Below are 22,273 nucleotides of genomic sequence, written 5' to 3'. Positions count from 1 at the left end.
ACTCGATGTGTGTGTGAGCGCTTTTCCGTCCACCTGTCGCGCATGCGCAGACCCCCCCTCCCTCCTGTTCCCCCCCCCCCGCCCTATCGGCATCGCACACAGTCCGTCGCTGTCGTTCTGCTGTGGACGCGGAGGTTCCGTGTAGCGGGAGTTCGGCGCAGCGGAGTCCGCTCGGTGCGGTGAGTTTCGGGGGTGATCTCCCGGCGGAAGTCGGTAGTTTGTGTCCGTGTTTGGTCCCTTGGGATCCGGCTGCATCCCGGCGGGGAGCCGCTCTGATTCCTGCGGTGGTTTTAAATCGGTGGAGTGGTTCGTGTCTCTATGTGACACTTAAAGTTCGGTACATGGTTTGTTGTGATGGAGTAATGTGTGCTGGACCACATGGATCCTGCGGTGTCACTCATCTTATAAGTTTATTATATTTTTGGTGTTTACCCTCCAAAATATCCACGTATTTAATTTTCAATTGGTCTGCGAGGCGATTTTGAGACTTTATGGAGCTTAATTATTCATCCTACATCTCTGTAATATTATTTATATTATTCGTAGCGGGTCTTTTGTAGCCTCTTATACTTATATCATCTGTATTTGGAATCCTTCCTATTATTACGTGCTCTTTTCCCTTTGTTGCAGCTTTGGGTTCAATGAAAAGTGACGGTTGTGAACATTTACACTTGATTAGATCCGGTGACTTTGGTGGTGAATTTTGTATTATTTTTGTATTATTATGCAGGTGTTTTAAGATGCTCAGTAGATAGAATAAGCTTTTTAAGGGTTTTGGGCAGAAACAACCAATCCAACAGGAGACAGTGTTTGAAGTTACATGTCACACGTCTTAATTGGAATGATGACATGTCGTACAATGGTCTATAAATAGCCGATCCACTGAGTGTGAGCTTTCACACCAGCATCGAGAAGGTCTGCAGGCCTCAAGGCGTCTCCGGGAAATTCACACGACCCCACAACGTCACCTGCAGGTCGGTCACATGACGAGCTGTGCGTGCGCTGCCTAAAGGCACCTCAGCAGGGCGGGACGGCCTCTGTCTCGGGGACAACGTCGTCTCCACCAGACTCCAGAGACATGTTGCTAAACGTGAACTCTGCTGACCTCTGACCTCTCTCCCATCGAGTCGCCTTCTGGTTCTGCTTCTGCCCCCCCGACCTTCTGCAGCGGTGATCAATAAGACGCTCCGACCTCGGGGACCCTAAAGAGACCTTCGTCTGTCCCTTTCCATTGCCATGGTAACTCCAGAGAGGAGTGGTACTGATCGGGTAGGATGCATTGATCGGGTAGGATGTACTGATCGGGTAGTGAACCGGTTCCTAATACAGAAGCTCTGGATCGTCTCCTCTTGAAAAACCTCCTTTTGAAACAGTAACTTCTGGTTCTCTCTTCTTCTGGAGGCTTTTTCTCTCCTGAGCTTCTTTCTGCGTGGAAGCTCTCGCTCTGCTGTAACCCTCAGGCTCAGGCGTGAGGATGTGTCGCTGCTGGAGGGAAGTGTGGGAGCTGATCCTTCAGACAGGGGGGTGAGAAGTGTGTGGTGGGGGGGGGGGGGGTATGTGTGACTCACAAGGAGCAACTTGCTCCTCCTCATCATCCACCGGGGCGCTAATCACACTGCTGACAGCATAACGATATCAATACGTTCGCTCTGACTGAAGCTCGTGACAATAAGCCGCCGTGAGTCATCTTCAGTCCTGAGGTCACGGTGTTTGTTCTGTGACGTGTGTGTGCTTCAGAGCAATCCATTTGTACTGTAAATATTTGTCAGTGTATTGTTTCTCCACTGTGTGTGTGTGTGTGTGTGTTTTTGATGTACACACCGTTGCCGGCTGCCCTTACTGATTCGATCAATATAAGGCCTGTAACGGTGGTGATCCACTTCCTGCTGGTTTTCTCACATCAGTTTTCTCTTAATTCCTCTGCAGCGCTCTCGTCTTCTAACCTTTGACCCTTCACGACCCTCCGATGCCCCTGAAGCGATGACCCACCGTCGCCATGGTCACCCATCGCCGAGGTGACCACGTCGCCTGCCGGAACGCCTCCAATCGGCAGCGAGGATGCACGTGACGGGCAGCACCTCCCCGGCCAATGAGGGCGAGGCGCTCTCTCTCCGGGTGCAAGGGGGCGTGGCCTTTGCCGAGACGGCGCCTGCCGCCGCTCCTCCGTCCGGATTTTCTGACTCTGAAGGCGACCGGAGGACACCGTGTCCCCCCCCACCTCCTCCTCCACCTCCTCCTCCGCCCCCACCTCCACCTCCTCCCCTTCCAACCCTGCTGGCAGAGCCTGCAGGAGGCCTGAAGAAGAAGAAGAGGGTGCGGAGTTTCTTTTGGAAAACGATACCGGAGGATCAGGTGAGGTCACAGCTCGTCATGGAGTCCCGCCCTGATGCCGTTATTGTAGCGTGGGATTGACATATTGTGTGTGTGTGTGTGTGTGTGTCGCAGGTGAAGGGGCGGGCCAACCTGTGGACTCAGCGCCGGGGGCAGCAGCAGCACCACATCGACGTCCAGACCATCGAGGAGCTGTTTGGTCAGAAGGAGCGTCAGTCAAAGGCCACGCCCACAAGGGGAGGGACTACCGGGGGCTCCTTCAGGGAGGCCAAAGAAGAGGTGTGTGTGTGTGTGTGTGTGTGTGTGTGCTGTGTGTAGGTGTGTGAGCTCAAACTCAGACCTGCCCCCCCCATCTCTCCCCCCCCAGGTCTGCATACTGGACTCCAGACGAGGGATGAACATCGGGATTTTCCTCAAACAGTTCAAGAGGTAAATTTATTTTTTTTACATTTGACCCCCGACCCCAATTCCCAAATTCCCCCCCCCCTTCCAGCAGAAGCTCCTTCCCTTAACCAGCGATCATAGAAATGCATGACGTACAGACCTGTGCAGGGCGTGCTGGAGTACGTCGCGTCCTCGCCCTCACCGCAGGGTGTTGTGGGTAAACAGGCGATGGCGGCGTGTCGCGCATACGTAGAAGTTCATCCGCACGCGGCGCTTCCTGAGTGGCCCTCCCTGGAGGACGCCTGGGCGTGAAGGACGTCTTTCACAACCACAAACACCGCTTTCTCCAGGGGTCACATGTGACCTCCGGCGCCGCCGCTACCCGCAAACGGCGTTCACAGGAAACCCGGTGGCTCTGTTTGGAGACGCGTTCCTGCCAGTCCAAAACACAGATAGGATCACTTTACATTGTGACAATTAAAAGTGAGATGTGTGATCCTGAAGGTCCAATCAGAAGATAGTAGACGATATTCACCGTGGCAACAGTGAGCCGTATGGGGCGGAGCCTCTGAGGGATCTGCTGAAGCTGCTGCCGGAGGCGGAGGAGGTAACACAAACACACACACACACACACACACACACACACACATGTGAATGTCAATGTGTTGGTGTCTTCATCTTCTTCTTCGTGGGTTTCCTCTCCTGAAGGTGAAGAAGCTGAAGTCGTACCGCGGCGACATCTCTAAGCTCTCATTGGCCGATTCCTTCGTGCACCTGCTGCTTCAGCTCCCCAGGTGAGAGGACGACCTTTGACCTCCAACAGACCTGCCGCTGTAGGTCTTGGAGTGAGAGCGGTGTCTCATGAATGCAACCACGGCTCCAAAGAGCTTCTCGTGATGACGTGGCGTGCAGCCGACGTGGCGTGCAGCAGCGAGGCTGATGGGGAGACATCAGCGCACAAAGTGTCTCCTGACGCGTTGTCCTCGTCTCTGTGCAGCTACAGCGTCCGTATCGAGGCCATGCTGCTGAAGGAGGAGTTCCCCGCGGCGAGTGAGGTCCTCGGTCGGGACATCGGCGTCCTGCGCTCCGCCACCAAAGGTAACACCAGGTGTGTGTCTCTGTGTGCGTTTTCCTGTCCTCTGCTTCCAGCATCTGAAAACCGCTGTGAGGTAAACAGAGGAACAACAACACCTCCACTATTTCCAGCTCTAACACACACACACACACACACACACACACACACTCACTCTCTGTGTGAGAGGTCTGCTCGTACTGACGGAGTTGTCCTCCTGCAGAGCTGATGTGCTGCGAGGAGCTCCACGCCGTCCTCCACCTGGTGCTGCAGGCCGGGAACCTCCTGAACGCCGTGAGGGACACACACACACACACACGCGCGCAACACGCACAACCCATCGGCGCTGCGTCTCTCTGAGACGGCGTGTCCTCGTTCTCGTGGTGCTTCGATGTCTCCTGGAGCTGCAGATGTTTAGTGTCTCTCTCTCGTCAGTTTGTGGTGGTTTGACTTTCCAGGAGTCCAACACCATTAACCCAACAGTGTGTGTGTGTGTGTGCGTGTGTGTGTGTGTGTGTGTGCGTGTGTGTGTGCGTGTGTGCGTGTGTGTGTGCGTGCGTGTGCGTGTGTGTGTGTGTGTGTGTGTGTGCGTGTGCGTGTGCGTGTGCGTGTGTGTGTGCGTGTGCGCGTGCGCGTGCGTGTGTGTGTGTGCAGGGAGGCTATGCAGGAAACGCAGTGGGCTTCAAGCTGTCGTCCCTTCTGTCACTGGCCGACACGAAGGCCAACAAGCCGGGCATGAACCTGCTGCACTTTGTCGCTCTGGTTAGTAACGTGTGTGTGTCTGTGTGTGTGTGTGTTACAGCTCCTTCCAGAGGTGTGGACTCGAGTCATGTGACTTGGACTCGAGTCAGACTCGAGTCATGAATTTGATGACTTGAGACTCGACTCGACAAAACGTACAAAGACTTGCAACTCGACTTGGACTTGAATACCGATGACTCGTGACTTGACTTGGACTCGAGCCTTTTGACTCGAGAAGACTTGCTGCTTCCCATGAAAACTGGGGGAAAACATTTTCACACCACCGCGCCGCTCTGTTTATCTGCATCTGTCAAATAAATGTGCGCCACCTGTATGCAGAGAGCGCTGCCTGCACGACATCCAATCACTGCAGTCCATTTGACCTTATCAACGAGACAGCTCGTTCATGGTTACAAAAATCGGGATTTTTGAACCCGGATTCAGACTCCGATGGAAATCCTCGCCAACATTATGTCAACGTCCGTTTTAAAGTAGTGTAATGAGCTGAGTTAAAGTTATTAGTTAATCAGTTATGCAGATGTTGCATGTGTTCACGTTATGCTCCGTTACCAGCTGTAGTTACGCGAGACAACCCGAGTTTTGGGGGGCCGTGAATGCGGAAGTGTTCGTTCGGCGTGGTGACGGCCAACAGTGACCGAAGTTGAGTTGTTTTATATAAATAAAGCCAGTCATCGCCTTCTTATTTACGCTGCAGCATTGGGGTGAGCGTTACAGTACTATAACACAGTCACAGTCGATCCACCATTACCCTTCCCTTCGTAGTCTAGGTCTGTGAGGCAGCGCACCATCACCCAGGGTTCCCCGTCCCCACTATAATAAAAGGACTCGAAACTAAAACATTACGACTTGTGACTCGACTTGAGACTTGTTGGCTTTGACTTGTGACTCGACTTGGGACTTGCTTCGTCTTTGACTCGACTTGACTCGGGACTCAAGGGCAATGACTTGAGACTTGCTTGTGACTTGCCTAACAGTGACTTGATCCCACCTCTGGCTCCTTCTCTGTACCATAGTAAATGCAACAGAACATCTGTATACTCTGTGAGGACATTTTGAAGTTGGATCTTTGTGCTCAGGTTCAGAATACGTCAGGATATGAGAGTACTTCTACCAAAGGTGGTACAAATGCTCTCCTGCAGGATAGAGTACTTCTGGTAGGAGTACTCTCCTATTGTACTTTTACTTCTTTCTGCTTCAGGAAGCCCAGAAGAAAGACTCAAAGCTGTTGGAGTTTCCTCTGAAGTTGACCCACGTCCGGCCGGCTTCCAGGTCAGACGTCTGTCTGCGCAGGTCAGGGACTGCGTTTCCCATCAGCCCCGTCACCTCCCTGTTTGCGTCCCCGCAGGGTCTCCTTGGAGACGCTGGACGCCGAGCTGCAGTGGCAGACGTCCCGCACGCGCTCAGTGGAGGAGAACGTGCAGCGAGACGCCGAGCTGCTGCAGCAGCTGGACGCCTTCCTGCAGGTAGAAGTACACACTCACAGGAAGTCAGGTGGTACTTCACGTGTGCTGCGGCGCCGCTTTAACCCCGCCCCCCCTCCTGGTAGACGGCCACCTCCTCCCTGAGCTCGCTGCACGCCGCCCGCCAGCAGCTGAGGGAAGAAGGCAGCGAGCTGATCGACTTCTTCTGTGAAGACCGAGAGACCTTCAGGCTGGACGACTGCTTCAGCGTCTTCAACGGCTTCTGCTGCAGGTTCGCCGCCGCCGCCAAGGTAAACAACAACAACAACAACAACACCAGCCACACAAACACATCGCCACTGACAGGAAGTGACTCGATTGAAACTCCTCCCCCCTGAAGGAGAACGTGGAGCGGGAAGCCAAGGAGGCGACGCGTCGCCGGCGGCAACAGGAGCTGGAGGAGCAGAAGAGGCACTCGTGGGCCGGCGAGGAGGTGAGAGTTCACACAAACAAACAAACAAACAGACAGACCCACCAAGGAAGGGGCTGACGGGGCGGCGCGTCTCTGCAGGTGGGCGGAGCCGTCGGGCTGCGATGCCGCAGCGAGGCGGACGTGTCGGCCGCCGTGTCGGAGCTCCTCTCCCCGAAGCTCGGCCCGCGCTCCGCCTTCAAGAGCTCCCAGAATCCTCGGGGGAGCTGGCGGCGCTCCAGGATCGCTCCGTCCGGCTCGCCGCAGGTCGCCGCGGAGCGCGAGCTGGACTCGCTGCTCGGGGGGGCGACCGCCGACGCGAGGAAGGCCTTCCTGACTCCGCCCCCTCAAGTCACAACGCGCGGCTTCCCCCGCCACCGGCAGCCTTCCCCCAACCACGCCACCGCCACCTACCTCAGCGACACCACTTCCTCCGATCCCTGCGCGCCCGCCAGCAGCCGCAGAGGAGGAGGAGAAGAAGGCGGAGTCTGCGCTGGTTTGAAAGCCAGTCAGGACTCTGGCGAGCGCGTGTCGGTGGTCGTGGAGACGTGCCGCTTGGTGGCGCCACTGAAGGCGTTCAGCGAGGAGGCCGGGCACCGCGGAGAGGAGAAGGAGGAGGAAGAGGAGGAGGCGCAACAAGAAGAGGAGGGTCGGGGGGAGAAGGCGGGGGTTTGGTGCGTGACGGGCGTGTGCGAGTCAGCCGGCGAGGTGGCATTCGACGCCACCCGCCCGCCGGCACAGCGGGAGCAGCAGGCCTCATCCGCCCCGGCCAATCGCACGCCTTCAGAGCCTCAGCCGGCCAATGACAGGCCGGCGCCTGAACCCATCAGCAGCCAACCGGTGCCTGCCCCCCGCCCGGGCAACCCGTCGCGTCCTGCCTCCTCCCCAATGTGGCGTCCGCCACCTCTCAGCGCTTCCTGTCGCACAGAAGCCGCTTCCTCCTCCAGAGGGAAGGCGGAATCGGTAAATGCGTCCAAATCGTCCGCCAGCAACCTCCCGTCCCCCAGAACGCGACCCGCCGGGACGAAGGACGCCGTCGCCCCTGGCAACAAGGGCCCGCCCGTCCGCATCCTCACCGCCACCGAGACGCAGAGCATGAGGCGCGTGGTGTCCATCTCCAGGACCAGCAGACTGACGGAGAAGCCCTCGGGGCGCCAGCCGGCCTTCCCCTCGACCCCCGACCTCAGCGGGAACGCAGCGGCGGGCCGCCCCCCCCAGCGCCGGGCCGACCAGGAGGTCCAGGAGGCCCAGAGGAGGCCGTCCATCAGAAGGCCCTCAGCGAGGCCCAGACCGCCGCCGGAGGAGAAGATGTGTCGCTCCACGCTGCGCTCGCTCGCTCAAGGAGGAAGAGGAGCAGGAGGAGGAGGAGGTGGAGGTGGAGGAGGAGGAGGAGGAGGCAGCGTCAGTGCTCCCGTTACCCCTTTGCACAAAGCCAGTACTCCTTCGCCAACGCTGCTTCCTAGCTTCGCCAGAAGCACCGCCTCCTCTTCTTTCAGACGAACCAACGCCACGCTCACTCCTCCTCCTCCTTCACCCCACGCCGGCTCAGGCTCCTCCCCTAAATCCCCCCCCAAGACCTCCTCCTCCCCCTCCTCCACGCCTTTCGCCCGCGCCGGCTCACTGAGAGTCTCCAACCCCCTCAAACCCTCCTCCTCCTCTTCTTCAGCGCCGAGGAGGTCCAACAGCATCAGTGCGCCTCCTCGGTCGCCGCTCCACGTCCCGCTGCTGCCCCCTAAAGGCCACCGGCGGAGCGACGGCAGCGACTTCTCCGACAGGTCCTCCCACCCGCGGGACTCAGGCAAGTCCCCCCGGCCGGGCTGGAGATAGCAGGAGGAGGAGGAGGAGGAGGCTCCCTCCCTACTGGGGGGGGTAAAGGACACATTCCAATATGAAGAACGGACCTTAAGCCGTCCATGAGGTGGAGGCCCGGGTTCCCAGACTGACCTCTGAGGACACGTGGGCCGGTGAGTTTGTGATGTGTGACTTCATTCAGGGTTCATTCAGACTCGCCAAGGTCACATGACGACGCAAACCTGCCAACGGACGGAGGAGCAGCACCTCCTGCGTCCTCAGAGGTTCAATTCATATTCATCGACGGAGTCCGGGGGGGAGGAGAGCGACGGCCTCACAGCGCGATGCAGAGGTGGAAGGTTACAGGAGTCCCATCAGGAGCGTCCCTGGAGAGGATGGAGACGTTCACCTGAGACCGGACGTCTCCACTACTTCATTAACCCACCGGTTATTACTTCATTTGACCTATTTGCACTCCAACATAAATTCTTCCTTTTGTAGCAGCGAGGCGTCGTTCTGTGGGTGAAACTGAGATGACCACAGTTACTATTTTTTTATGTATAGATTAAATTTTCCTTAAAGCTAAAAAGCTGCAATTATTTCTAACGAGGTTCCATCACCTCCGAATCGCCTCCTGATTTAAAGATGGCTTTATTTTATGTCCTAAGTTTTGATTCTGCAGCTTTGAGGAATGTGCACATGTGGCCTGATCGAAAGCGCCTTATTGTGTTTAAATAAGAAGAGGAGGAGAATGTAAAGAAGAAGAGAAGCTTCTTCCATTCAAACCGTGTTGTTTTGTTTGTGTATTTATGTACGTACGATGTCAATATTTGAAATATGTATAAATATATACTACCAATTAATTAAACTATTGATTCTCCAACACTTTTCTTCTGTTCAATTAATATAAGTAGTTAATATTATTAATAATAAATATATTATTATTGACAGACTGACAGAAAATATGTGAGAATATGAGTTCTATAAATACCTTTTCATTGTTTCTCTTTTTATAAATCTGACATGAAATTTAAAAAAAAGCAAATACATACTGTGCAATTTCACTTTTATTTCAGGCAACATGACAAAAATGCGATTTTTGATTTACGTTTGTATTAAATTGTATTAATTATTTCGTAACACACAAATGATCCTGTTTTTCCGTTATTGAAAATCAAGCATAGATTTATTATATAAATCCATAATAATGAACTGCTTAGAAAGCATGCCGGTATTAAAGAGTCATCCCCTAAAAGTACATTTATAAATAGAAAGCTTTGTTTTGAAATCAGGAAAAGGCGCGCGTTTGGCCGAGTCGTGTGACGTCATCACTGCGCGCCAAACAAAGCTCCATGTGCCGGAGGAAGGAGAGAAAGTTCCACCAAAGTGTCTAAAAATAAAAGATACGAACCTGCGGCAGCGAAGTTCAACATTCACAAGCTTTTATTGTGTTTTATTTAGAGCTGAATCGTTCATGCTACTTTTTAAAAAACGATAAAGAAGGAATAGAAGAAGAAGAAGAAGAAGAAGAAGAAGAACGGCGTTTAAACTTTAAAGAGCTTCGCTGCAGAAGATGGTTTGTTTTTAAAGGTAAGTCAGGTTTATCTGACAATCATTGTAATATATATATAATCATTTAAATGTTATGTTCAGATCTGTTTCTGTATTTTTGAATCACCGCACAAGTTATGTTTAAACTCTTTATTACTTTATTGTTTAAAGTCCTTTATTATCAGGCCAGTATTTCTGCATATTTATAATACATTTTACGATATTCCTTTATTAGTCCCATAATGGGAAAATTGACAAGACATGCAGTGAGTAGGTAAAAAATATGATGACGAAAAATTAAAGAGTGAAAAGACCACAGTAACAAAATATACTTCCCGTTATGGGACTAATAAAGGAATGATCAGGCGATGACGATGTTCAGCTTTGTTGTTTTTTTTTTTCAACTGACACAAATTATGATCACATTTATGAAATAATATTGATTAGCGAGGCTTTTGTTTTGGATTTTGATCACAATAACAACCTCAGTGGGTCTGCTTTCACTTTAAATATCCAGTATTACAGTGAAGTTAGGTTTATTATTATTATTGTTGCTATAGTGTTGATTTCTTTTCTAGGATGCGTTTTGGGATTTTTCCGTGTGACAAATTAAAGCTGGAGCATCAAGAACATAGAGAGGAGGAGGAGCAGAAGGAGCAGAAGGAGGAGGAGGAGATGAAGCCAGGGGCCAAGGACAAAGTGATCAGTGGACACACTCCGATCTCCGCTTCTTCCTCCTCCGCTTTCACCTTCTTTCCTTTTCTCTCCTCCTCGCCGTGCCCAGGAGAAGGAGGCGAGGATGACGAGGTCAGGGTTGCCATAGTGACCATCGAGGACGAGTCCTGTCCGTCGGAACCTTTCGGCGCTGATTCCAACCTGGAAACAACCAATCGGATCCCAGAAAGATACGGCGAAGGACACAAAAAAGACAGAGGAGGGGCGGAAGGAGACCAAGGGGAGAAGGAAGGGAAAGAGGAGGAGAAGGATGAGGAGGAGGAGGAGGAGACCAGCGAGCTGACGTCTCCATCGCTGAGCCAGGTGAGTCTCCTCAGGGGGGTTTACATGAAGTACTGAGCTGCTTGTACTTCTACTCCTGTCAGAGTTTACTGATGTACTTTTTACTTCTACCTCTAAACGACATCCCAGAGGGGAGTGTTTTGTCCTCCATCTTAATGACCTCCACCTTTCCCCCCACCCTGGTGAATATTTTGAAGTTTCCACATCACTTGCTGCTCATATGTCCAGAGGTTTAAATGAGATTCAAAACTAATTAATCGCAGTGAAGCTCTGAGTCCAATTATAATAAATAACAATTTAAATCGATATTTATGTCTGAAGAGTTTATTGATGCTGACCGACTGAAGCATGTTTGAGCTGACAGGAAGCTGCCAGCAGGGGGCGACGTGCCTCAATTTATCCCCTCACACACACACACACACACCCACACACCACACAAAGAACCAGGAGACAACCTCTGGTTCTGACAAGTGAAGTCAAAGTCATTCTGTGTAGTGACCAGCAGGGGGCGACTCCTCTGCTCCCATAGACGTCTATGAGGAAATGACTCTACTTCTGTGTAGTGACCAGCAGGGGGCGACTCCCTTTGCTCCCATAGACGTCTATGAGGAAATGACTCTACTTCTCTCTTGATTTATTCCCTCAGTAAACATTGTAAACATGAGTTTATGGTCTCTAGTTTCAAGTCTTCTTCAATGCAGCATGATGTTCATTTAGTGGATGATGGTACATGTAGAGTCAAACAGACCATGAAGCAGGGGATGCTTTAGGGCGGAGCAACATGCTGATGGACAGGGTTCTAATAGACCATAAAGCAGGGGGTGCTTTAGGGCGGGGCTTACAGTGTGTGTGTGGAATCTAGGGCACTAATCTGTGGACACCTGCTTTTTTGTCTGCTAGATTCTTCAGAGATTATAGACTCACTCAGACCCAGAGTCCTGAAGAGAAGTGCAGACGTTAAATATGTCGTCTCATTGGGCCTTTTGGATTGACAAGGTCACATTCCTGCTCTCACACACACACACACACACACACACACATTCCTGGAGTCTTGTGCTCATCAGCAGCACGGGATGTGGGGGATTAAACTTGCAACCTTCCGGTTTCAGTCAGGTCGTTTTTTTTTCACCGGCTGTTGTTCTTAAAACAACTGTTAATTAATTCAGTGATAAATGTGTTTTAATAAAGTTACAGATTTTAAAACCCATCTCTTTTTATCTGCATTTAACTACACTACACAATGAGCATGGCTCATCATTAGATATCAATGTTAATGAATTTAAATACAATATTTAAATGTATTTAAAAATAATTATTTGAAAAATGATTCTCTGTATTAACACAATGCAAATGATTCATATCTGTCAGGAGCATCTGAGGGAGGTTTTAGTGAAACTAATCAAAGAAGAGAAGGTGTGTGTGGGTGTGTGTGTGTGTGTGTGTGTCCCTCGTTGTTTTTTGGGGGTTGAAAGGCGACACCTGAAGAATTCCAGTAAAAACGCTGTTGTTTTCTTCCTCTTGTGATGTCATAGAGTTGTCAAAGTGATTTATTTTAGTCGCCCATTTTGCATTTTTATTCCATTGAATTTTTTCACATAATTTGAAAGAAAAAATCCCTTTTGACATTTTAGGAACTCCCTTTCCTTTTCCTCTCTTCTCCTTATCCTCCTCCTCGTCTCCCTTCTCTCCCTCCTTCTGTCTCTCCTCCTCTACCTGTTGAGTCCCCCCCCCCCCCCCCCCCCCCCGGGATCCACCTCTTCTTAAAGGCACAGCAACTCAATCACATTGACATGAGCACCAAGTCGCTTACATCCTGCAACACTGGCTGCATTTATTATTGATGCCCCCCCCCCCCCCCCCCCCCCCACACACACACACACGGTGCTGCATTGCACCTCTAATGTTTCTCTCTGGAAACGCAGCAGCGTCCTCGAGTAGAAACTTCATCAGCACTTAAACTACAGCAGTACTCATTCTGCAGGGGGAGAGCTGGGGGAGGTGGTGGTGGGGGAGGAGGAGAAAAAAGTGGGGGAGGGGGGGTGTGAAAGAGGAGGGAGAGGTAGAAGTGGAGCCTCTCCTCAGTTTCTACTCTGAATATTCAGGGAGATGAAACATCATCTGCTGAAAATCAATCCTTCACACGTTCCTCTGATCCTCTTTATTGATTCTTCACACACCGCTAGGCTAACGCTGCTAGCTCGTTACACACACACACACACACACACAGGCCAGTCTGCCTGGCCTTTGATGTGGTTTCCAGTCTGACAGAAGTTAGTTCAAAACACACACACACACAGTTGAGTGTGGGAACGAGTCAGCTGTTTTAATGCAGAACACACACTGAGGGAAAGGGGGGGGGGCTGCATACCACAGAAGAAGAGAAAGTTTGAGGAGACAAGGATGGCGATTCATTAATCTGAGCTCCACCTCACTAGCTTAATCCGTTTAACTCAAATATGTAATATTCTAAAATGAGCTATTCTCCCATAATTGCTACTGTTGATACTCAAGTTCACTCTGAGAATACTTGGGTTTGTGGATTCCCGCCCCCTGTGGAAGGAGGTGGTAGTGCACCGGAGTACCAAACTACCACAATAAGGAGTATTTATACACAACGTGGTGAGTACTGCCCAGTCAAAGTATTTCATCAAAATAAATTAGGTTGCAGAAAAAGGACTAATGTATTCTGGGAGGAGGAAAGGAAGCACTAGTAAAGGGAAGGAGAGGAGGAGGGAGGAAGAGAGAAAAACTTCTGATTAAAGGATGAGAGATTTACAGGTTGAGAGGTCAAAGGTCATGTGGGCCCCAAGGAGCCGGATCAGTGTGAAGTGGGGGGGGGGGGGGGGGTAGAGTAAGCCTGAGGATTCGGTGATTGACGGCTGCGGTTTATAATATGAAGATTACATCATATGAGAAATACCCGTGAAGTACGACTCATCACAAACGAGCAACCTGATTGGGCGTGGAGTTTTCCCGAGGTGTGTGTGTGTGTGACCTCTAAGGTCACTCAGCTGTGAGAAAGCAGTGACCTCCAACACCGACCTCCTGAGTGCGTTACAGTAACGTGTCGCTGCTCCACAAAAACATTTTGTATTTCTCACAAAAAAGAATGTCATTTAAAGATCTTTTTTTCCCTTTTAATTACAAAATAACCCCCCAGTCCTGAAGATGAGGGAGACGTTGAATGAACCAGTTCGTGTCCCCCTGAGGATGAACCGCTATGACTCCCCACTGTGGGCGTGTCCGGTCGGCTATGCTAGAAGATGTTAGCGTGCTAAATTAGCACGTTGTTGATCTCTGCATGTAGCGTTTAGTTTTGAGTCAGAAGGGGCGGAGCTAAAGAGAAAACGTCACTACGATTCTCCTCCAAACCTCTCTCTCTCTCTCTCTCTCGGTGTCTCTCCGTCCCTCCCCCCCCCCCCCCCCCCCCAGAGCGAGGCATGTCCCTGCGTGTTCTCGTGGAGGTCGCGTGCTCCTCCTTCAGTGGATCCCGAAGCAGCGCGAGCTCGCCACGGACTCGTTGCGCTCCCGATCGGATCGATTGGCACTGATCGATGGGTCGTTGAGGCTCGCGCTCCCCCCCCCCCCCCCGGATTAGCTGATCGCGTGGGTTTTTGAGTGTGTCGCGCGCCGCCATGGGCTTCTACGGCACCTTGAAGCTCATCTTCTACAAAGTGAGTATCGACCACCCCCCCCCCCCCCGGCCGATCGATCGATCGGGTCGCTCCTCTTGATCGTGTTCGCGTTTCATCCAGAGGTTTCGGTCGCTGCTCGCGCGGCGCCGGGATGACGAGGCAGCGCAATGCCGCGCACGAGCGCCGGAGAGCTGCGTCTCTTGATTTGATTGATTATTGATCACCTGCACGGAGCCGATGAGCCAGGCAGCGCTGAGGCTGATTGGGATGAATTAACTCGAGGATTGTTCCATCAAATCTAATAAAATCTCGTGTTTAACGTTCGTTCTGATATAAATCAGCTGGAAGTTGAATATAAACTGCAGACGTTCTACTCTGTGACAACAGCAGGTAAAGAGCAACAATAACCACCACTTAAATCCACTTAAACTTTAGTATCTAAAGCAAATCGATTTTAAGAGTCAAACCAGAAGATAAAAAACAAAAAATGCCTTTTAATTGAATGAATAGTTAATGGAATGCATTGTGGGTGATTGACTGAAAGGTCACAGTGATGTCATACAGATGTGGGTCCCCATAGTAACACCTCAAACACCTTTATGTCTCAGCGAAACAGACCAATAAAAAGCACATTTCGAGTTACGCAGGTCGCAGGTTCCATCCCGCTCCTCCTCCTCCTCCTCCTCCTCCTCCTCCTCCTCTGTGGGGATCCACCAGCGGAAAAGTCCTCTCCTGTTTTATTCTGAAAAGCTGAACAAGGGTCGAGTGTGTGTGTGTGTGTGTGTGTCAGCTGCTCTATTTTAGACGGTGCTGCACCAGTCACATTCCTGCAATTTTCTGCATTCCTGCGTTCATTCAGTGAGCGGGGGGGGGGGGGGGGAGTGCCAGCGTGGGGGCTGTGGTCACACGGCGCATCTCTCACCGTGTTTTGTGTTAACGTGAAGGACAGAGCATGAAGCGCTTTGGTGTCCGTGGCTTCATGCCCCCTGGTCAGAAGCTCCTGGTCAGAAGCTCCTGGTCAGAAGCTCCTGGTCAGAAGCTCCTGGTCTGTGGTCCCCATAGACGCTTGTCTGATGGCATGGGGACAAGTTCCCCATGAAAGCAAACGAGATCTCACGAGAACCTGCTGGGAACCAACAAAACCCATGAAAGCGGCTTCAAACGAACCACGCGGCTCTGACTGTGAGTCTCCATCCACGAGACCTCGTGGGTCCAGACCCGCTGTAGAGCCGCTTCGAACTTCCACCATATAGAACTTCACCGATTAGAACTGCAAAGATCTACTAAACATCATTTCAATTCAGACAACCTCATTTCCTGCAGCTCGTTGGTCTAGAAGCTGTAAATGACGTTGCTGTGATGCTTCCTCATACAGGGAACCCCCCCCCCCCAAAGATTTCACTCAACAGCTGCTCAATGCTTTATATTTGGCTCAAATTTTTTAAATCATTCAAAACTCAAAGCTTCAAACTACCAAAATAAAATTATTTTCACGCGGACGCTTTTAGCAGCAGAGCTAACGGCGTCTTTGTCCCCCCCCCGCCAGGTGAAGAGGAAGTTGGACCCCGGTCCAGACGGCCGTCCCTTCCCTTCGGGGAAGAAGCGCTGCAAAGCCACCGGATGCCTCAGGTAAGGTCGCCGCCCGCCAGAAGGCCTTTTGGGAGGTCTCCCTCCTCTGCTGCTAATGTACCTGTCCCCCCCCTCCAGTCCCGGCACTTTGGTTCAGGCCACAGCGCCGACCGCCTTGGGCGACCTGCGGCTGGCCGACGGGCCCCCGGCGCGGCGGCACGTCTCCTCGGGGCCGCCGCCCTCCGGCCTGCAGGACTGGCTCCTCACCTTCCAGGTGAGGCTTTTAACCTTTCATCTAAAGCTCACTGTACGTGCGTTTCCTTTGACCCTTGACCCCTGATACCGCCACACTTCTGTCGTGTGTGTGGGGGGGGGGGCTGGGAGCACTGGGAACGAGCCAGTTCATCCAGAGCAAGCGTGGCGTTAGCATTGCAGCTAACGTGATTAGCTCTCTGATCGGTAGAATCATGTTTGTTTGGATGCTTCTTCACGGGAGATGAAGGAGGACGAGGATTTGCTGCCTCCCAGCTGTTCTTACGCAACGCTGACAAACAACACACGAGGACAGAAGTGACTCTCTGTGCCCCCCCCCCCCCCCCCCCGGTAGACGTGGAGCGGCCCGGAGAGGCTGCTGGCGCTGGACGAGCTCCTCGACAGGTGTGAGAGCGGCCAGGTGAAGCACGTGATGCAGGTCATCGAGCCGCAGTTCCAGAGGGACTTCATCTCCCTGCTGCCCAAGGAGGTGAACACCACTCACACCCATACACACAATAAGATGTATATCTCTTATTTGTGTTAGTTAAATGATTGCAATACGACCTCATTATTCTTATTAGAATTATTCTTGCACTGTGTAATAATGCCATAGTGGTGGATAAAGCAGGTGTGTGTGTGCTTGCAGCTGGCCCTCTACGTGCTGACCTTCCTGCCTCCCAGAGACCTGCTGCAGGCCGCTCAGACCTGCCGCTACTGGAGGAACCTGGCTGAGGACAACCTGCTGTGGAGGGAGAAGTGCCGCGAGGAAGGTAAACAAACGCAGTCTGTGTATTTTTAATCCCGTGACGGACCCAGAATCCCAAAATAGATTTTTATGCAATAATTACTACGGCACTAAAACTAAGAGCAACACATGTTTGTTTGTTTGTTTGTTTTCTTCCACCTGGGAGAAAAACATAGACGACAGGATGCAAATAAGAGGCGAGAGCTCAGTGTGTACAGTTCTCTCCTAACCTGAGACACACACACACACAGTCCTTCATTCAGCGCAATGCAGTAGCCCTGTGTGTGTGTGTGTGTGTGTGTGTGTGTGTGTGTTTGTGTGTGTGTGTGTGTGTGTGTGTGTGTCTCCCCTCGGGCGTTCTGCCAGTCAGTCGAGATTCACAGCCAGCAACCCTTGAGCCATACCAATGAGGCTACCTAGCGTTAGCGCTGCGCCTCCCCCATACTAATGAAGCCGGTCGCTATTTACGCCGCTGCGCCGCCTCTCCTGAGAAGAAGTTAACATTTAAGCTTCTATTACAAGTCAAGATGATTATATCTCACATATATTTATTTATTTATTTAACAAAGCCCCTTCATGGGGGCCTTTGTGTTTACTGTTAAAGGTTTGCTAAGCGTGCTAACAGCTAACACCCAACTAGCACAAAACACACAGAGTATAAAGATGTGATATTTAACAACATGATGTTTCCACTTTAACAGCGTGTTTTCTATGCTTCATTCACATGTTTCAAAACATAACAGAGGGACAACTTTCATTTTACCACGACCAATGTAGCACTGAAGCCTTGGTGGGGTTAGCTAGCAAGAAGCTAGCTAGCGGTTTAACGGGGAAAGGCGGGCTGGCGTCTCGCGGACGCTCCTTCTCGCCCAGCTTGGCTAGCACGGTGTGCGTAGAAGGGTCTTCACACACACCGTCTCCCCTCCTCTCAGGTGTGTCAGATTACGCGTCGAGTCGCCGCAGGAGGCGTCCGGCCGCGGCGGCCAGCCAGTGGAAGTCCGCCTACATCCGGCAGCAGCGCGTGGAGAACAACTGGAGGAAGGGCGACGTGGGGGATCCGACGGTACGCCGACTCACCCCCGACTCACCCCCCCCCTCCCCCCTCCCCCCGAAGGGCCGTTATGAATCTGACTGTGTGACCTTGCAGGTGCTGAAAGGTCACGACGAACACGTGATCACGTGCCTGCAGTTCAGCGGCGACCTCATCGTCAGCGGCTCCGACGACAACTCGCTCAAAGTCTGGTCCGCCCTCAGCGGAAAGGTACTGGATACTGTGTAATGATTGCTTATACACGTATTTGTCGTCACGCTGTCGGTTGATGAGTCACGTTAATTAATTTGTTTCAACACACGTGTTGGAACAAGACAAAGGGCAGGACGCTGAATGGAATGCAGCCTGTGTGGATGTCACACCCTTTCTGCCCTTCCGTCTCCTAAAGGGTTATAAATTTAAATGTGCTTTTATTTTGATGATCAGGTCACAACATTCCTCAGAACAGAAAAGAGTCGTCTTATGACCTGGTAAAATATTTTAGGATCTAAAACTTGATGTTTGTGAGTCTGAGTGGGAGCGGAGTCGTTTTTGGTTGTTCAGAGGTTCTGTTTGGGTCCTGATGGTTGCTAAAGGAGGAGGAGGTCTCCTCTTCATGTTGAAACCCTTTCACCAGCTGGCACACCGGGTCACACAAAGTCACACAATCGCACAACAGAACCAACAAACCGCCCTGAGCCCTGCGAGGCTGAACGGAGTGTGGCGTTAGCAGAGAGAACCACTCAGTCGCTCTGGTTTCGGTTGAACCTTCTCTACCCGGACACACCTGCTCTTCCCCCGCCCAGACCTGCCCTTTAGAGTGTGTGTGTCTGTGTGTGTGTGTGTCTGTGTGTGTGTGGCCTGGAGGGATAACGAGGCGTGTTTCCGCTCGTCCGCTCCTCACTTTATGACCTCGATTAGCAGGACGTGACTATCACAACTGCAATGTGAGTTTGTGGCGCTCTGTCTCTGAAACAGTTGCCATGGCAACCAGCACTACAACACCTTCAAGGTGAATCACACACCACAAACACGCTCCGACTTCTGCGGCGCTTCATTGGAAATCAATTTATATATAAATATCAGTTGTAAATCTGAATGTGTTTATTCTACAGATAAAAAGAATTCAAACATTCGTTTCAAACCCTTCATACAATCCTACCTTTCCCACAATGCACCTGCCTTTCCTTCCTTGAAGCTGTTTTTAAGAGCCTCCCCCCCGAGCTAGTGACATCACAGTGACATCACGGTGACCTTGGTGCTGCGTGTCTCCGTCTCTCAGTGCCTGCGGACGCTGGCGGGTCACAGCGGCGGCGTGTGGTGCAGTCAGATGGCGGTCGCCACGGTGATCAGCGGCTCCACCGACCGGACGCTGCGCGTGTGGGACGCCGAGAGCGGCGAGTGTGTGCACACGCTGTACGGACACACGTCCACCGTGCGCTGCATGCATCTCCACGGCAACCGGTAGCGCACGCACACACACATTTCTGCTTCCTTTTAATATACACGACCACCATAGAAAGACTTACACCCCCCCCCCCCCCCACCCCCCTTCTCCCCCCCAGGGTGGTATCAGGCTCCCGGGACACGACGCTGCGCGTGTGGGACGTGACGACGGGGCGCTGCGAGCACGTCCTGACGGGCCACGTGGCGGCGGTGCGCTGCGTGCAGTACGACGGGCGCCGCGTGGTGTCGGGGGGGTACGACTACAACGTGAAGGTGTGGGACCCCGAGACGGAGGCCTGTCTGCACACACTGCAGGGACACACCAACCGGGTGTACTCGCTGCAGGTACACACACACACACACACACACACGATGACGCCCTGTCCCCCTCTGATGACCCGTCTCGGTCTCTCTGCAGTTCGACGGTGCGTTCGTGGTCAGTGGGTCGTTGGACACTTCCATCAGAGTCTGGGACGCAGAGACGGGTAAAGACGCTTTTTCCCCTCCGTCCACACGCGAGACGTCATTTAAATAATTGAGGCTTTTTGTCTGGAGGTGAGACGCACATGTAAGTGACGCGTGTCATCCCTGGGGGGGGACAGGGGGGTGCGTCCACACGCTGACGGGACACCAGTCGCTGACCAGCGGCATGGAGCTGAGGGACAACGTCCTCGTGTCCGGGAACGCCGACTCCACCGTCCGGGTGTGGGACGTCCGGACGGGACAGTGCCTCCACACGCTGCAGGGTGAGTCCTCGTCCCCCCCCCCCCCCCCCACAGCAATTCATAAAATTGGGGAAGAAAGAGACTTTTTTATTGGTGTTTTCTGTAGAGGCTGAAAACCAAATAATTAAGGAAGCTGTTGATGATAGATGTGTGTTTATTATTGAATAATAAAAATTATTGATTTGCATCCGTGTGCACGTGGCGGCGCCCCCAGGTCCCAACAAGCACCAGTCGGCCGTCACGTGTCTGCAGTTCTGCAGAGGTCTGGTTCTGTCCAGCTCCGACGACGGGACGGTGAAGCTGTGGGACCTGAGGACGGGGGCCTGGCTGAGGGACGTGGTGGCCCTGGAGAGCCGCGGATCAGGTCCGGACCTCCCCCCTCTGACCCTCCTCAAACGCCCCCCCCACCCCCTCCGCGTCCTCTTCACGGTCCCAACCAATCACGTCTCTCTGCTCCCCCATCAGGTGGCGTGGTGTGGCGAATCAGAGCGTCCGACACGCGGCTCGTCTGCGCCGCCGGCAGCAGGAACGGGACGGAGGAAACCAAGCTGCTGGTCCTGGACTTCGACCCGGAGGAGGGGCAGTGAGGACGACAACAACAACAACAACAACGGCGACAACCGACCGTCGAGAAAGAGATAGAAAATGTTTTCTTTGATGGATCGAAATCTTTTTTTTTTTTTTTTTATCGCCAAACCGAAACCAAAAGAAGCGAATGCGGAGCTGCTTCTCAAAGGTCGCCGTGGGGTCGTGGGGCGTCTCGGGGGCCGGACGCTGGCCGGTGACACCTGAAGGGAGAACGGGTACGACGAAGCTAAAGCTTTTCAAAGTAAAATAAAACCGTTGATGTAAAGAGGAGGATTTCTTCCTCTTGAAAGCCATTACACGTTAAATCATTTAAGTCAAGGAGCTTCAAACCTTGAGTCATTAGTCCTTTGATGATTAGCAGTTTGCTGCAGAAACGTTTTTATAGATTTCACTATTTATTATAAAACTTAAATCTGCCCTTCAGGGATTTCTCTCATTTAGCAGGAAAACCAATATTCTATATATTATATAGATGTTACATATGAATGTGATACGAATATATATATATAATTTTATACACAAGCAAACAGAGTTGATATCTGAAATATCCCCAAATTGAACATTTAACTATAAATGAAACTGTGTTTGACCCTTCTGGGCTTCCGTAGTTCTTCGTGTGACTTTTTTAAAAACCTAAATGAAAAGATTCTCAGCATGTGAAATATCTGAAAATACGTTTGACTTAAAAACGACTCCCCTCGCCGGGTGTCGATCCGAGGTACAAGCTGCCGTTGCTAGGCAACAGCCGCATCGAGTAAGCAGGAGACTGGAGATGCGTCTCCGTGGCAACAGGCGGTGAGGCCGACCCTTCTGCGGCTGTGAGGACACGTGTAAAATATTGTAAATACAACAGAGGATGTAAATATTCAGCTTTTTATGAGGATCGATCAGAGGAAACATTGTAAAGAAGAAAGATGAGATGAATAAAGACGAGTTTACAAAAACAGTCCATGTGTCTGAAGGTCTCTCGTTTTTACTGAGACAACATTTCAAATGGAATATTTATTCAGATTTTTCCCCCCGCCACACACACACTGCAGGCTCCAGAGAACATGAGCACGTTCGCCTGAGGAATCATGGATGTGAGGGTTCTTTTGGAATAATTTCCCCCTGAAGGTCGCAGAGGCTCGTGGGGGTTCCTTCCCCCCCTCACGGGTTAGTGTTGTTGTTGAGGGGGGGAGGGAGGGGGGGTTAATCCAGATTAAAAGTGTTTACTGTGTCTCTCAAACACACATCAATGCACCTCCACTAAGAGCATCATATTCACAGAAGTAGTTTGTTACCACGGCAACAGGGCCTCCCTCTCAACTTGAATTCCGATGAACTTTAATGCAAAAATAAAAATACTGACCAACAAAAAATGGAAGTGGTTTTAAAGAAGTGAATTTCAAGTCATTAAAACCTCCACCAAAATGTTTTCAATGAATCGCTTTACTTGTAACTTGAATCATCTTAAGGGGAGGCTCCCTCTAGTGGTCGCACTGCAGAGATGTGATTTATTAT

The 22,273-nt window shown here is 51.6% G+C and overlaps 3 protein-coding genes across 3 annotated transcripts; all 3 read left to right on the top strand.

Moving 5' to 3' along the window:
• Positions 1-87: 87 nt before the first annotated feature.
• Positions 88-9,181, top strand: LOC119222877 (FH2 domain-containing protein 1-like). Its single transcript, XM_037479849.2, has 14 exons — positions 88-179; positions 1,927-2,352; positions 2,446-2,610; positions 2,699-2,760; positions 3,220-3,322; positions 3,424-3,509; positions 3,713-3,813; positions 4,011-4,081; positions 4,442-4,549; positions 5,748-5,818; positions 5,895-6,012; positions 6,096-6,260; positions 6,350-6,442; positions 6,521-9,181. Exons 2-14 carry the CDS (start codon positions 2,059-2,061, stop codon positions 8,243-8,245), a joined length of 3,162 nt encoding a protein of 1,053 aa, XP_037335746.2. The 5' UTR covers positions 88-179; positions 1,927-2,058; the 3' UTR covers positions 8,246-9,181.
• A 365-nt stretch (positions 9,182-9,546) lies between these two features.
• LOC134107205 (chromogranin-A-like) lies at positions 9,547-11,809 on the top strand. The gene is made up of 3 exons (XM_062558803.1): positions 9,547-9,799; positions 10,339-10,798; positions 11,678-11,809. Exons 2-3 carry the CDS (start codon positions 10,340-10,342, stop codon positions 11,693-11,695), a joined length of 477 nt encoding a protein of 158 aa, XP_062414787.1. The 5' UTR covers positions 9,547-9,799; position 10,339; the 3' UTR covers positions 11,696-11,809.
• Positions 11,810-14,215: 2,406 nt separating this feature from the next.
• On the top strand, positions 14,216-21,775 carry LOC119222903 (F-box/WD repeat-containing protein 7-like). The gene is made up of 13 exons (XM_037479886.2): positions 14,216-14,451; positions 15,959-16,041; positions 16,120-16,255; positions 16,589-16,723; positions 16,883-17,006; positions 17,914-18,044; positions 18,129-18,242; positions 19,294-19,475; positions 19,577-19,802; positions 19,876-19,942; positions 20,060-20,203; positions 20,397-20,546; positions 20,648-21,775. Exons 1-13 carry the CDS (start codon positions 14,413-14,415, stop codon positions 20,767-20,769), a joined length of 1,653 nt encoding a protein of 550 aa, XP_037335783.2. The 5' UTR covers positions 14,216-14,412; the 3' UTR covers positions 20,770-21,775.
• Positions 21,776-22,273: the final 498 nt, after the last annotated feature.

The sequence above is a fragment of the Pungitius pungitius genome, chromosome 1 (genome assembly GCF_949316345.1).
Source record: "Pungitius pungitius chromosome 1, fPunPun2.1, whole genome shotgun sequence".
Taxonomy (NCBI): Eukaryota; Metazoa; Chordata; class Actinopteri; order Perciformes; family Gasterosteidae; genus Pungitius; species Pungitius pungitius.
Note: the sequence above shows the minus strand (reverse complement) of the source record. Positions and strands in the feature narration are given on the sequence as shown.

Excerpts from the sequence above, each read along its gene's own strand:
- LOC119222877 (XM_037479849.2), top strand. The coding sequence starts at position 2,059 with ATGCACGTGACGGGCAGCACCTCCCCGGCCAATGAGGGCGAGGCGCTC. Across the intron at positions 3,814-4,010 it reads CCTGCGCTCCGCCACCAAAG|AGCTGATGTGCTGCGAGGAG; the intron begins GTAACACCAGGT and ends GTCCTCCTGCAG. Across the intron at positions 6,443-6,520 it reads ACTCGTGGGCCGGCGAGGAG|GTGGGCGGAGCCGTCGGGCT; the intron begins GTGAGAGTTCAC and ends GCGTCTCTGCAG.
- LOC134107205 (XM_062558803.1), top strand. The coding sequence starts at position 10,340 with ATGCGTTTTGGGATTTTTCCGTGTGACAAATTAAAGCTGGAGCATCAA.
- LOC119222903 (XM_037479886.2), top strand. The coding sequence starts at position 14,413 with ATGGGCTTCTACGGCACCTTGAAGCTCATCTTCTACAAA. Across the intron at positions 14,452-15,958 it reads TGAAGCTCATCTTCTACAAA|GTGAAGAGGAAGTTGGACCC; the intron begins GTGAGTATCGAC and ends CCCCCCCGCCAG. Across the intron at positions 17,007-17,913 it reads GGAGAAGTGCCGCGAGGAAG|GTGTGTCAGATTACGCGTCG; the intron begins GTAAACAAACGC and ends CCCTCCTCTCAG.